This window comes from Leptonychotes weddellii, chromosome 7 (genome assembly GCF_054177405.1).
Source record: "Leptonychotes weddellii isolate Sample4059 chromosome 7, ASM5417740v2, whole genome shotgun sequence".
NCBI lineage: Eukaryota > Metazoa > Chordata > Mammalia > Carnivora > Phocidae > Leptonychotes > Leptonychotes weddellii.
The window spans coordinates 116207047-116221431 of record NC_138375.1 but is presented as its reverse complement, the minus strand read 5'-3'; the positions used below and the strand labels follow the sequence as shown (position 1 = coordinate 116221431).

Here is a 14385-nt window from a genome sequence, read left to right as displayed (position 1 = left end):
GAAAAATGAAAAGTAATGGCTAGATAATAGTTAATCTGAAAGTTTTTAAAACCACTTAATGTAAACACTTAAAAACCGTTGATGGTGGTTTTTTGAAGTTATTATTTATAGGTCTCATAATAACAGTTCATAATGTCTGTACTTGTCATATGGAATTTTTAAAAATTATTATTCTAGTGTGCAATCTTATCGCCCGCTTTCAAAGTCAGAGAATTTTCTATCACTGATGTAGTACCATATCCCATATCTCTGAGATGGAATTCTCCAGCTGAAGAAGGGTCAAGGTAATAACATTTATTAATTATTTTTATACTTACAGTTAACTTAGTGTTAAGTCTGAGTAAAATATTGCCCTCCATTTCAACTTCTGCAGATCTGTAACATTTCATTACAGTGCATGAAGCAAAGTGATGCCTTAACTTTAGTCTTGAGAATAAATTTGTGTCCTTACTTAGTTTACTATAATTGATCCTGCTGAAGTAATTGGTGCCTTTGACGTACTTATTCAAATATATTTATATTCCTTGAAACTGACTTTATATATATCTGTAGATATATATGTAAGTTTCTTTTTCCTTGGAACCTCTTATATCCTGGAAATGATGCCAGATGAGAGAGCATGAGAAGAGTAACTAGAGCCACACAGTAATTACAGATGTACAATAAGTTGGTAAAAGTGTTCAGGAATATCTTAAATTTGTGTGTTTTTGTCTTTTTCCTCCATCTAGTGACTGTGAAGTCTTTACAAAAAATCATTCTGCTCCTTTCTCTAAAGTACTCACATTTTATAGAAAGGAACCTTTCACTCTTGAGGCCTATTATAGTTCCCTGCAGGATTTGCCCTATCCAGATCCTGCTATAGGTAAGTAGAATTGGGAACTTAAAAAAAAGAAAAATTATGTACTTGGGAGAACTGGGAGCTAGCAAGTATAATCTGAAATTTGGTATTGTAAATCCCACACAAAAAACCTCTTCCAGGCTTTTGACCACTTCACTACTAGCAGGATGGTTACTATTTAATTGGATCTCTGTTGTGTGGGCAGTATTTCTTGGTTAATGCACATAGTGGGTATACCTTGTGCATAATGTGATAATACATAGACACTAAAAAGGAGTTAAACTCAATTTTCACCCTAACACGGAGTTATAAGATGTACACAGAAAATGATTAGAAAATAGTTATGTCAGTATCCTAGGTTATGGAGCCATGTTGGCTAGAGTCTTCACAGATCCTCAGAAGTTCTTATAATCTGGAAATTACACTAGGTGAGAGAGAAACCAGAATTACATGATCATTACAGACTTAGAATACACGAGTAAAGTATTAGAAGTATTAGGAATATCCTGAATGGCACTTAGAAGCTGTGGGAAAGTTAGCCTACTCTGTTTTCCTCATTTGTAAAATGGGAATAAGAATGAGAATTCATGTTTTGTAAATTAAAAAACGTAAGTAGAACTCTGGTGTAGTAATTGACTCTTGATGTATGGCAATTTCTTGATAAATGACAGAAGCAGTACGGAATCACTAGGGTTTTTTCAGTAGAGGATAAGTGGCATCAGTTTAGGAACTTCCCTGGCAGTGGCATATAAAGATGAATTGGAATAAGGGACCAGAGGTGAGAAAATGTTTGGAGGGTTAGGAGATGTGTGAGTCCTTAATCGGGACAAGGTACTGAGAGTTTGACTATTTATGAGAGAAGAAGGAGAAATCTAATGATTTAGTAAGATTACTTGACCTGTCACTGAGAAATGGGCATAACCCGGCCGTGTGGGCATATATTCATGTTTGAATTCGTCCTCTCAGGTTATGTGTTCTCTTTTGTTTCGTATGTCCGTAGCTCAGTTTTTAGTTCAGAAAGTCACTCCTCAGTCTGATGGCTCCAGTTCAAAAGTGAAAGTCAAGGTTCGAGTAAACGTCCATGGCATCTTCAGTGTGTCCAGTGCATCTCTAGTGGAAGTGCTTAAGTTTGAGGAAAATGAGGAACCGATGGAAACAGATCAGAATGCAAAGGAGGAAGAGGTAATCTGGACATTTTAGACCATTTTAGACCATTTATGATGGTGTACCGGTGACTTGTCTAGAAATTCTAACAAATTGACTGGGTTGGGAGGAACCTTGTGACAGCTGCTGAGAGTGGGTTTGCATTGTGTCCCCTTATGCTAGCACGGGGGAACTAGCAGAAGGTCTTTATGCAGTCTTTCTTACAGAAATGGAATATAATTTGGCTTCTCTCTTCAGACAGTGTACTTCTCAAGTTGAGTTGTTTTTGATTCTCATTACTGAAGAATGCTTTGAGTCTTGGTTATTTTCATAAGTTGATTTTACAGTCATTTATTGGAATCATGCCCTGGTCTCATCCTTATTGTGCATCAAAATCAAGCTTTATGAAACTACAAATGTTTGAGTCTCCAGAGGTCTTAGTGAGTTGGTCTGGGTTAAGGCCCAGGTATCACTTTTAGAAGCCTCTGAGGTCATTCTTATGAGCTGCAGACATTGCAAGCCGGTGATTCAGGTCTCCACAAACTTTCCCTTCTTTGTCATTATTGTCAGGCTTTGTTCTTGTTGGATTTATTTATTCAAGGGAAAGCACGCGCGTATGCACGTGAGTTGGGGGAAGAGCAGGAGAGAATCTTCAGGTAGGCTCCCCACTGAGCGGGGAGCCTGCCATGGGGTTCAACCAACCATGACCCATGAGATGATAACCTGAGCTGAAACCAAGAGTTGGGAGCTCAACTGGCTGAGCCACCCAGGCGCCCCCAGGCTTTGTTCTTTTAACAGAATTTTCAAGGTGTTCACCTCCCCTAATGCACACAGTGGCTGTACTTGTAAGGATGAAAAGACTAATTTAAGAACTGCTTGAAAATGTTGAGACTTTTGAGAGAAATTTACTCATGAGGAAGCGTGGAGAAACTCCTGCTCTCTTCAGAAATACTGTGTTAAATATTGCCACCCTCCTTTAAGATGAGTACTGCTGTGGTTTACAAAGCATTTCCACAGCCACCCTTGTTTACATACGGGTAGGGTAGGGCAAGTGTTTACTCCATTGTACAGATTTATTAACTGAGATCCAGAGACGAAAACTTCCATATTAATAGGTGACATGTGTCATAGCTGGAATTTGAGTCCAGGCGTTCTGATGGCTGGTAATTGATCAGGAATTCCATACCATGGGATTTTGCCAGTATGTCATGAAGGTCGCTTAGTCTTCCATTAGTATTTCCTAGCTTCGGGATTCGATGTGACCTGTTTTTCAGAAGATGCAAGTGGACCAGGAGGAACCACATGCTGAAGAGCAGCAGCAGATGCCAGCAGAAAATAAGGCAGAGTCTGAAGAAATGGAGGTATAATTGTGTTTTAGAATAGGATTTGTAATGTCTTCACATACATGGGATACTGTATCTTACAAGGTAGTTACACAGTTGACCCTTGAACAGTGTGCACGTTAGGGGTCCTGACCCTTATGCAGTAAAAAAAAATCTGCATATAACTTGACTCCCCAAAAACTTCACTATTCTGTTTACCAGAAAAACACAAATAGTTGATTAATTCCTGTTCTGTATGTTATGTGTATTAAATACTGTATTCTTACTGTAAGGTAAGCTAGAGAAATTATGTTACTAAGAAAATCATAAAGCAGAGAAAATACGTTTACAGTACTGTACTGTTATTTATCAAAACTCTGTATATACATGGACTTCTGCAGTTCAAACCTGTTTTATTTTTATTTTTTTAAAGATATCATTTATTTATTTGACAGAGAGAGAGACACAGAGAGGGAACACAAGCAAGGGGAGTGTGAGAGGGAGAAGCAGGCTTCCCGCCGAGCAGGGGGCCGGATGCGGGGCTCGATCCCAGGACCCTGGCATCACGAACTGAGCCAAAGGCAGACACTTAACGTACTGAGCCACCCAGGTGCCCCAAAGATAGTGTTTTAAATAATAAAATATTTACATGTATTTTGTAAATAGTGTAAGTGGTATATTTATCCCAAGTATTTGTTTAAATGAATATGTAACATTTTTGAATCCTTTACAATCCTGTTTTTAATTCTAACTTCCAAGTTTTCATGTTTAAGTTTGGTGTCAGTATTGAAAGCATGTTGTCTTTCACATTATGACATTGCAATATATAGTCTCACTTTGTGAGGTATTTCTGATGGTGGCATTTAAAAAAGTTTGGCAGAGCCCGTAGATGGCTTCAGTCTGTTACTCATTTTCACATCAGTTAATAAAGTTTAATTACTTCCATTTGGCTATGCAAATACTTACAAAAAAGGAAATATAATGGGGAGAGGAAAAGGAAAGGCCTTTTCCAAGGTGGAAAACCCTTCATGTTGTATGGCTGGGGGCAGCAGAGTGAGAGAGAAGTACTTCCTCAGTGTGTATGTGGGGAGCTGGCGAGGAGAAAGGAGAGCTGCTTCTCCCACCACATGCTGTGGGGCTGTAGGGCATTTCAGGGGGTGGTTGCTACTTAGGCTTCTTCATTGAGGTGGCTTGAGAACTGGTGCCTTTCTAGTGTGAAGTGCCCATTCAACAGCAACTCCCCATTGCCCCACTTTTCCCTCCCCCCAGCCTCTGGCACCCACTGTTACTTTCTGTCTCTTTGGATTTGACTACTCATAGAATATTGATGTTTGTAACTTTCTAGATATTACAAGTAGTCATCCCAGGTTATTTATATCATTAGAAAACAAACTAATAAAAAACCAAAAAGAGCTCTTGAAACACGACCCATTTGGAAGTTTAAGATAGTCTGTATATGTGTTTGTTAATAATGATTTCTTGTTATTTCAGACCTCTCAAGCTGGATCAAAAGACAAAAAGATGGACCAACCACCTCAAGCCAAGAAGGCAAAAGTGAAGACCAGTACCGTGGACCTGCCAATTGAGAATCAGCTGTTGTGGCAGATAGACCGAGAGATGCTCAACTTGTACATTGAAAATGAGGTGGTTATTTCAGATCTCTGAGAACAAGAAGCTAACAGATTAAAGTGGCCATAGTGTTAAAACTCTTTGTCTAGTGACCTTTTATGCATTTTCAGTTGTTTGGAGTTTAAGGGAGTGATTTTAGATTTTTGGGTACTTCAAGGGCAAATCCCATGTCATATCAAAATGCTTTTATAGTTTTATGTGTCTATAGCTAGAAGCTCTGTTAAGACATCTTTGACATTATGTCTTTGGTTTAGGGTGGTATCATTCATGTTCGGGTTTGTGTGTGTGTTTGTTCACTTGGGAGCTTGGGATGTTTGAGGTGCTGGGTCATGGACGTTGATCAGTAGGAGAAATCAAAGCATTCGTGGTAGTGCTGTTTTGTGTATTTAGTTCCTTCCCCTGTTGTAAGTCAGTGTTGAGAACTCTTGTTACCGTGAGTGATGCAAGGTTTGGCACCCTGGTGCACAAATTATTGAATTAATTGTTGTCTCTGAAGTTTTTTTTTTTTATCACATATCCCTTGGATCTTAGATTTGTTTTACAGACCTGTAACATTTATACTGTGTGAATCATTTGATTTTCTTATTACTGTATAGTAATCCTACAGCAGAATATACCACCTTATGACAACATGGAGCTAATAGTTTCTTAAAGTTCTCTTGTTTTAAGTTCTTTTCCTTATTTTGCTTTTGAGTTTCTGAATCTTGATACTTCTATTACTGTTTTTTTCTAAGCACACTCACAGAACTCACAGTTGATCTTCATAATTTACTGGAGACAATGCTTCCACTTCTTTCTTGGATGATTTGCAGAACTAAGAGGATTTGGGGGGGAAGAAGGATTCTCCACTTTTATTTATTTATTTATTTTTTAAAGATTTTATTTATTTGAGAGAGAGAGAAAGAGAGAGCACATGAGAAGGGGGAGGGTCAGAGGGAGAAGCAGACTCCCCACTGAGCAGGGAGCCCGATGTGGGACTCGATCCAGGGACTCCAGGATCATGACCTGAGCCGAAGGCAGTCGCTTAACCAACTGAGCCACCCAGGTGCCCGATTCTCCCACTTTTATAATTACAGGACTTAGTATTTAAGAGGATATTGTCTGAGTTGTCTGAATTTCTAATTTATACTGTTCTCAGGGTAAGATGATCATGCAGGATAAACTGGAGAAGGAGAGGAATGATGCCAAGAATGCAGTGGAAGAATATGTGTACGAGATGAGAGACAAGCTTAGTGGGGAATACGAGAAGTTTGTGAGTGAAGATGTAAGTATGTGTTTACCTACTAGGTGTTTTCTGGGAGCAGCCTTAAATGTGGTAGGCACATTTCTGGCATCCGTAGGTACACAGTCAAATGATTAAAAATGGGCTTTTTGGGGGAAAAGTTTTGTGTTTCTTTTAGTGCAGTGTTTCCCAAAGTCTTGTCTTCATGAAACATTTCTTTCTTTCTTTTTTTTTTTTTTTAATGCATCACTTTTTGATACATTTGCATGCTTTTATTTACCTGGTATTTTTCTTTAAGTCAGCCCACCCTTCTCTCATGTTTCTGTATTTTTTTTTTTTTTTAAAGATTTTATTTATTTATTTGAGAGAGAGAGAATGAGAGACAGCATGAGAGGGGAGAGAGAATGAGAGACAGAGAGCATGAGAGGGGGGAGGGTCAGAGGGAGAAGCAGACTCCCTGCCGAGCAGGGAGCCTGATGCGGGACTCGATCCCGGGACTCCAGGATCATGACCTGAGCCGAAGGCAGTCGCTTAACCAACTGAGCCACCCAGGCGCCCTCATGTTTCTGTATTTTAATTCACTTTTTTAAAAAACTATAATTGACAACATTAGTTTCAGGAGTACAACATAATGATATTTGAATATATTATGAAATAAATCACATAAGTCTAATTAAACATCTGTCACTGTACACAGTTATAAAAATTATTTTTTCTTGTGAAGAGAACTTTTAAGAGCTACTTGCTTATTATTAGCAGCTTTCAAATAAACAATACAGTATTTTAGTTATATACCTTACATTTTTTTAAGATTTTGTTTTTTTATAGCTTACATTATTTTACCTTTTAAAAAGATTTTATTTATTTATTTGAGAGAGAGTGAGTCAGTGAGAGAGAGCATGAGTGGCAGGTGGAGGGAGAGGGAGAAGCAGGCTCCCTGCTCAGCAGGGAGCCCGATATGGGGCTCCATCCCAGGACCCTGGGATCATGCCCTGAGCTGAAGGCAGATGCTTAACTGACTGACCACCCAAGCCCCCCTAGCTTACATATTTTTAAATGCAGTTTTTATTTCTGAAATTTTCAAATAACCAAATTATCCCAAATTTTAAACCTATCCCCTGCAGCAGAGAGAATAAAAAAACTGTCTGTAGATATCAAGCAAAACGACATTGTCATTCTTGTCTGTGTCCCTCGTCTGTCCCGTCCCCTCCGTATTTTAAAGCAAATTCAGATACTGCAGCCTTTGCCTATTGACTTTGCTGGTCAACCAGCTGATTTTTGACTGACCTAATCATAATCTTTTCTTCATATTTAGGATCGTAACAGTTTTACCTTGAAACTAGAAGATACTGAAAATTGGTTATATGAGGACGGAGAAGACCAGCCAAAGCAAGTTTATGTCGATAAATTGGCGGAATTAAAAGTAAGTGATTCTTGGCGTGCCTGGCTGGCTCAGTTGGTGGAGCACATGACTCTTGATGTTACATTCGTGAGTTCAAGCCTCATGTTGGGCCTGGAGTTTACTTAAATAAAGCAGGAGGATGGAAAGCATTTCCTTTTGACTGTTTAAAAAAAAAAAGATTCTTGAAAGCAGAAGTGTTCTGAAACCTGAACCCATGCTGTAATTTCCAAGGATTTATCTCAAAATTGGGAGGAATTTTCATATCAAGTAATGAAGACAGGCTGAAAGTGATTGAAAAACTATACCCTTTATCACTTACTGTCATTTTCTTGTTTTTAGAACCCTACAAAATAACAAAATTCTTTTTCTTTCTTTTTTTTTTTGGACAGGAAGTAGGATTTATTGGTGGGCATGAACAGGGAGGGGGCAGTGCCGAGGTTCTCATGAGTGCAGAGCCCTCCATTTGTCCAAGGGGCCACGATTAGGGATGTATTTGACCCCACAGCCATCTGGGATAAGCTGCTTTTCAGCCACCATGTCTTCAAATTCATCCGCATTAAACTTAGTAAAGCCCCACTTCTTGGAGATGTGGATCTTCTGGCAGCCAGGGAACTTGAACTTGGCCCTGCATAGGGCCTCAGTCACATGCTCCTTGTTCTGCAGCTTGGTACGGATGGACATGATGACTTGGCCAATGTGGACCCTGGCTGCTGTGCCCTGGGGCTTTCCAAAAGCACCCCGCATACCTGTCTGCAACCTAGATTGGAGATAGCATGAGGTCAGACCTCAATGTCCACTGGAAAGGGCTGTCTCCAAGGTCCCTTAGGACAACCCATACAATCAACAGGCTGCATACACTACCAGGGAGGCTCCTGTTTGCAGCCATGGCACAAAATTATTTTTCTGAAAATTCAGTTTGGACTTAAAATGTTTTCCTGAAGGAGGTTGCATCCTGGATGTGGCGATTGAAAGAATAGAAAGATGTTGCCCTGTCCTGAAGGCACCTGTAGTGCAGTTGAGGCAGGGTTGTTCATATAGTTTTGATTTTTGGTAAAGCAAAGTATCTGTTTTGTATTTAAAGAATCTGGTCATTAAACTGTAGGGTTAAAAGTACAAAAAATGAGGGTGCCGAAATAGCTCAGTTGGGAGAGTTGTTAGGCTGAAGATCTAAAGGTTTCTGGTTCATTCCTGGTACACTTGAGTGTTTTAGTGCATGTCCAGCGTCATGCCTGAATGAAGTGATTGTATTTGAATAAAACTTTATTAAAAAAAAAACAAAAAATGATCTAAGGTTGAGGCCTTTGTTTGCAAAAGGATTCAAATGCACGGGAAGAACTTGTCACATTTCTTTGGGTTACTTACCTTTCTTGTTAAACTGGGCCATTGTGATTAACCTCTGAAATGGAATTGCTCAAGGACAGTGCCTGCAGTTTTCCTGTCATTGTGGAAGGATAACAAGAGCTTCCAGTGAGATCTCTCCGATGGAGTCTTTTGCTTTACTTTTTATTATGGGAGATGTCAAACACATTAAAGTACAACAATGCTTTAATGGTTGTCAGCTTATGGCCAGTTTTGTTCCGTTTCTGCTCCCTCCCACTCCCATTTATTTGAAGAAAGTCCGTCATGTTATATTTATTCTGAAAATACTTCAGTATGTATTTAAAAGAAAATATGACTTTAAGCTATATTATTATCACATTTAAAAAGATTCCTTAATATCATGTTTAATGTCACCATGTATTCAGTTTTCAAGTTCTAGTTGTTTTATAAATCAGTTTTTAGTTTGTTTGACTCTGAATCCCCCTAAGGACCATATATTTTATGCTTTGTCTCTTAAATCTGTGTAGTTCTTCCATCATTTCTGCCCCCATATTCATTTATTTAAAAAGATCAGATGTCCTAGGTCAGATTTTCACCCCATCTGGATTTTGCTGGTTTTCATTTCTGTGCTGTTATTTTCTAATTCACTTCTATGTTATTTATCACCATCGGATAAATTGATGGTTAGAACTAGAGGCTTCATCAGATTTCATTTTCAAAAAAATATTTTGGCAGGTATGCTTCTTATAAGGATGGTGAGACACCTCCTTTAGGGTTGTCTCCCCACTCTGTTTTGAGAATTAGGACTCCAGTGACAAGTTGAAGTGGCTCCACATGGAACGGTATAGAGGTATATTGTCTTATCTAGCCTAAGGATGGATTTCAGTGGAATGGGGAGCAATATTGAGCTTTTTACATCAAGCACATGGAGATGAAATGTACTTTAATCCGTGGTAGATCTCAGTAATTGTAGAAACAATACTTCTCTGATAGTTTAAACATTCTTTCTTATGTTAAGAATCTAGGTCAACCTATTAAGATGCGATTCCAGGAATCTGAAGAAAGACCAAAATTATTTGAAGAACTAGGGAAACAAATCCAACAGTATATGAAAGTAATCAGCTCTTTCAAAAACAAGGTATCTGTTTTTTTTCTTATTCTACTGTTACTTTGGTAAAGTTTTGAGGCATTTACATAGCGATTTTTTTGCTTTTTTTAAACTATTGTTAAATATTAAATATTTCTTTTTGGATGTTAGTGTAGTGTGTATAATATTTTATAGAATCTTAGTAAGAACTCTTTAATAGGTAGAATTTGGAAGTGAGCAATATTCGATTTCCTTTTCTTGCTGTCAGATGCTTCATCAGTGACTTAACCTGCTCTATCCTGGTCTTTTCTGAGAACCATTAGGCACATGGTTTGGTTTGGTATGCAGATGCAGGACTGTCTGAACAGTAAACTACTTAACAATTTTTTGAGCACTTGTGATATACATTCCATAAATACATTATTTCATTAAATCCTTAGGAGTACCCCAATGAGGTAGGTGGTCACGTCAGTAGTATTACAGGTACCTCCTAACTTCCTTAAGCCTCACTGTCCTTAAGTAACACCCAAGCTTACTGTTGAGAAGTGGGGTTTGGCCTGAGGTCTGACTCCACAAATTTTGGGTTCCTAACCACTCCACTCTACTCCAGGTTCTTGATGGATAGTCACTGTAAGAAACTTTTGAGTGGTAAATTTGGCTTGTTTAATTCTGAAAAAATTTTGTTTCTAAAAGGTCTCCTTTAAAAAATTGTATTCATTATTGTTTTGCTTCCTAACTAGCATGCCTAAACCTCTGCTCTCACATCTTGTGACCTGTAATGTCATGTTTGTGAAATTACCTTCATAAGATTGTCAGGCATGCGCTTTTTATACATTGAAGTCTTTCAATTGCTACCCTTGTGTATGTTTTTGGCCCTTAAGTCTATTTCCTGAGTGTTTTAAAAACTGGGGTTACTTTCTCTTAATTGAATTCTTTTAAAAAGGAATTGAATGTCCATTTGGATGGTGAGGCTGAATGTGCTTCATTTTTGGAAAGACTATACGTTTTTGAAAGACGGCGAACAAGTAGATAATATTTGGGTGGGGAGAGTATCATCCTTTGACACTTGCCTGGTTGTCTCCTGGTTGCAGGAGGACCAGTATGACCATTTGGATGCTGCTGACATGATGAAGGTGGAAAAAAGCACGAATGAGGCCATGGAGTGGATGAATAACAAACTGAATCTTCAGAACAAGCAGAGTCTGACCATGGATCCAGTTGTCAAGGCAAAAGAGATTGAAGCTAAAATTAAGGTAATTTATGGCTTTGAATATTTAATAGTCTTTTCTTGTCAGCCTTGTTATTTATTATTAATGGTCCTTAAAGTGACACTTAGGAGGGAACTTCATTAGTGCATCTTAGTTTCTGGCTTCTGGTTGGGAGGGGGTGGACTTGGGTTTAAGTTGAGAATGTCATGTAAAATTTACTATTTTTAAGAACCCACAGTTTTCTCTCCTCTGCTGTTCTAGGAGCTGATGAGTTTCTGTAGCCCCATAGTTTCAAAGCCCAAACCCAAAGTGGAACCTCCGAAAGAGGAGCAAAAAAATGCAGAGCAGAATGGACCAGTGGATGGACAAGGAGACAGCCCAGGCCCTCAGGCTGCCGAGCAGGGTGCAGACACAGCTGTGCCTTCGGATTCAGACAAGAAGCTTCCTGAAATGGACATTGATTGATTCCAACAATTGTTTATATTAAAACAGACTATTATAAAGCTTTAAGTTGTCAGCTTTGTTCTAAATACCAACTAGAGCAATCAAATACTGGAGATTTCTTAGTCAGTTTTTAGGGGATTTCGTGGGAGGGGATATAGGTAATGTATGGAGCGTTTTGACTTCTAAATAGTTAGATACAGAAATTAAGTGCATTGTATCTTTTTCATAATGGTACTATTTAGAAGCCCAGTTAGTCTTACTTACCGAGCTTCTGCTTCACTCCTTTTGTGTTTAATACGCTTACACAAGGATAAGTTTGTTTTGGAAAGCTTGAGCTATAAGCAAAGGCTCTAACTAGCTGTCAAGCAGACTTTTCATTGTGACCTGTGTGGCAGGAACTCTGGAAATTGTGCTTCAGAAATCTGTTGTGGAGATTGCCACGAAGGCTCCCCACCTGGTGTGGGGACGGGGCTGGGGTCCCCGCTTTCTGGGGACTAGAGCATGGCATGGCCTAGATGAACATAGCAGAACGTGAGGGGCGTGTGCTAAGCTCCTTCACGCTGCACTTCCGCTCCACTTAGACTCCTGCCCCTCCCGCCCCCTGCTCCAGGGAAGGAGCTCCTCTTACAAATGCCCGAGTGCTGCTCTTGGGAAAACAGACCCCTTCACCTGCAGCGAGTTGGCAACTGAGGATTTTGGACCTGGAAGCTCTTCCTGAGAAAGTATGTTCCTGAAAATGCATTCACGAATACCCCAAACATCAAGTCTAAATAATTTTCTCTTTGCAGAGTTAGAATTGGATAGATGTATTGTTGGATGTAGGCATGGTAAATTGAGCTGAGGAACTGATTCTTGTTAATTATGGTGTAAAGACTTGTATCCTGGCCTGCTCATTCAGGTGAGAGATGTTGTGTGTAAATTTGAGGTATAGCTTGAAGTCCTAAGACAAGAGTTAAAAGTTCTTTTTAGCTCGTTCACAGTCAATTGTATGTTGTGTTAATATCTGCCATGAACCTGCCAATTTATATGTTAAAAAGCTGACAGATCATACAAAAGAAAAAAACACCAAACCCTAAGATACACTGGACTGTACTGGATGAGTCTGAAATTAGTGTTAAAGAAGCATGGTGTCTGACTTGAGCAACACCGCATTCTTATTGTGTGGCCAATGTCAGGTGCACCAAAGCATTCCCTGTGACTGCCCTTCATGGCAGTGTTGATAGGAGGGAAGCATTTTGGAAACTCCAAGGGAAGCCTGTATTAGAGGCCATAGCTGGTACCTGCCTTAGAAACTGTTACAAGCTTTGTTGGTTACATTTTAGATCTTTGTAATAATTGTTACCTGTGTAACAGTACCTCTCTTAATTTTGGCCTACCTTAGAAATAACATGATCTTTGCTTATTTAGAATAAGTTTCTGTCCCTCTCTGCACTAAAAAATTTTAGAGTGTTACCAAGTTCTGAAGTGCGGTAGAGAAAGCCTGCTTAGAGGAGGAAGGTGGAAGTGTATTTATGTTGGTGTGTAAGCTCGCATGGAAGCCTTCTAGCACCAGGACTTGGCCCTGTCCTTAGAGTGTCCATCCATTCTGTACCTGTCATGCTTTGAGTTCCAGCTGGCCTGCAGTGAGGCCAAGAGCTGCTTTGGCCTGCTGGCTGCAGGATTAAGCCAATCCTTATGCAACTGACTCAGTCCGCAATGGCCATTTCTTCTAAGAAAACTTTTTGTGTGGGGGAGGGTGTGGGTGTTGGGATGGGGGTGAAATTGAAGTTTAAACTAGAAATAAGATGATGTGGTCTGCTTGCTCTCTGTTTAGACAGGCTTTAAAACCAATTGGATTTACTTGGAGGCCAGGCCAGAGAGTGTGTGATAATTGATGACTTGTTTGCAGACAAGAATTTATCCAGGTTGCATTATCCAAATTGGTTTGTTAAAGCTCCAGGTCACATTCTTACACTAAGAGAAACATTAAATAAACAGACAAGTTTAGGAAAAATTAATAAAAGAAACCTGTCTTACACTCAGGAATGGTTTCCTTAATTTTCTAATGAAGGGTGTGTGTGTGTGTGTGTGTGTGCGCGCGTGTGTGTTCGTTCAACGAAAACTCCAGAGGTAGGAGTCCTCTTAACTAAATTCCACTTGTTAACAGGTGGCAAGAAGTTGCTCTTTTTCTGTACTCAAAATTCTCCCACGTTGAATGTTGGCCCAGTTCTCTGGTATGTAGAAGCCCATCTCTTGTGTTGTCTGTCCTTTTGAGGGTTTTGACAACAGCCGAAGGTGGTTACGGCCCCACTGAGGACCAGTGCCAGGATTGATGCCTGCTCCTTGGAAGAATGCCATGGCCTGGAGTGTGCTAGCAACACTTGGCCACCACTGGATGTGGTGTGTGTCTGGGTGTGGGGGTGTGGGTGTGAATGTGGGGTAGTAAAGAGGGTTGAAAGGGGTCGAATCCATCGAAGAGACCTAACTATAAGGCCTGGGGCCTACATGGGGAAGGGTGTAGGGCCTTAATCCCTAGAGTCCTGCCACTTACCAGTCCCAGTGCTTCGTGTTAGGAGGAGCTGACCTGCCAGGGCCTACCAGTAGGGCTTGTGTCAGCAGCCTTCAACGAATGTGTCTGCAGCAAGGTGGGCATACTCGTGGGTTTCTGACCTTGGGAAAGGAGTGGGATGGGGTAAATTCAGTGGGAAGCCTGGGACCAGCTAGCGGTCATCCAGGGCGACAGAGGTGTTGGGATCATGTGGAAAGAGAGTAACAGTCCTATTTACTGAGG

The 14385-nt window shown here is 39.9% G+C and overlaps 1 protein-coding gene and 1 non-coding gene across 2 annotated transcripts in view; one reads left to right on the top strand and one right to left on the bottom strand.

Annotated features, from left to right (window-relative positions):
- HSPA4 (heat shock protein family A (Hsp70) member 4) overlaps positions 1-13636 on the top strand; it is a 48483-nt gene extending 34847 nt beyond the window's left edge. The window contains exons 10-19 of the mRNA XM_006734670.3: positions 178-284; positions 729-862; positions 1839-2020; positions 3256-3342; positions 4795-4947; positions 6071-6196; positions 7470-7577; positions 9895-10014; positions 11055-11216; positions 11433-13636. Coding sequence (XP_006734733.1) covers positions 178-284; positions 729-862; positions 1839-2020; positions 3256-3342; positions 4795-4947; positions 6071-6196; positions 7470-7577; positions 9895-10014; positions 11055-11216; positions 11433-11636 — 1383 coding nt within the window. The 3' untranslated portion in view covers positions 11637-13636. The remainder of the gene's footprint in view (positions 1-177; positions 285-728; positions 863-1838; positions 2021-3255; positions 3343-4794; positions 4948-6070; positions 6197-7469; positions 7578-9894; positions 10015-11054; positions 11217-11432) is intronic.
- LOC115941415 (small nucleolar RNA SNORA70) lies at positions 8361-8493 on the bottom strand. Its single transcript, XR_004076164.1, has one exon. It is a non-coding gene; the product is annotated as a small nucleolar RNA SNORA70 (small nucleolar RNA).
- Positions 13637-14385: the final 749 nt, after the last annotated feature.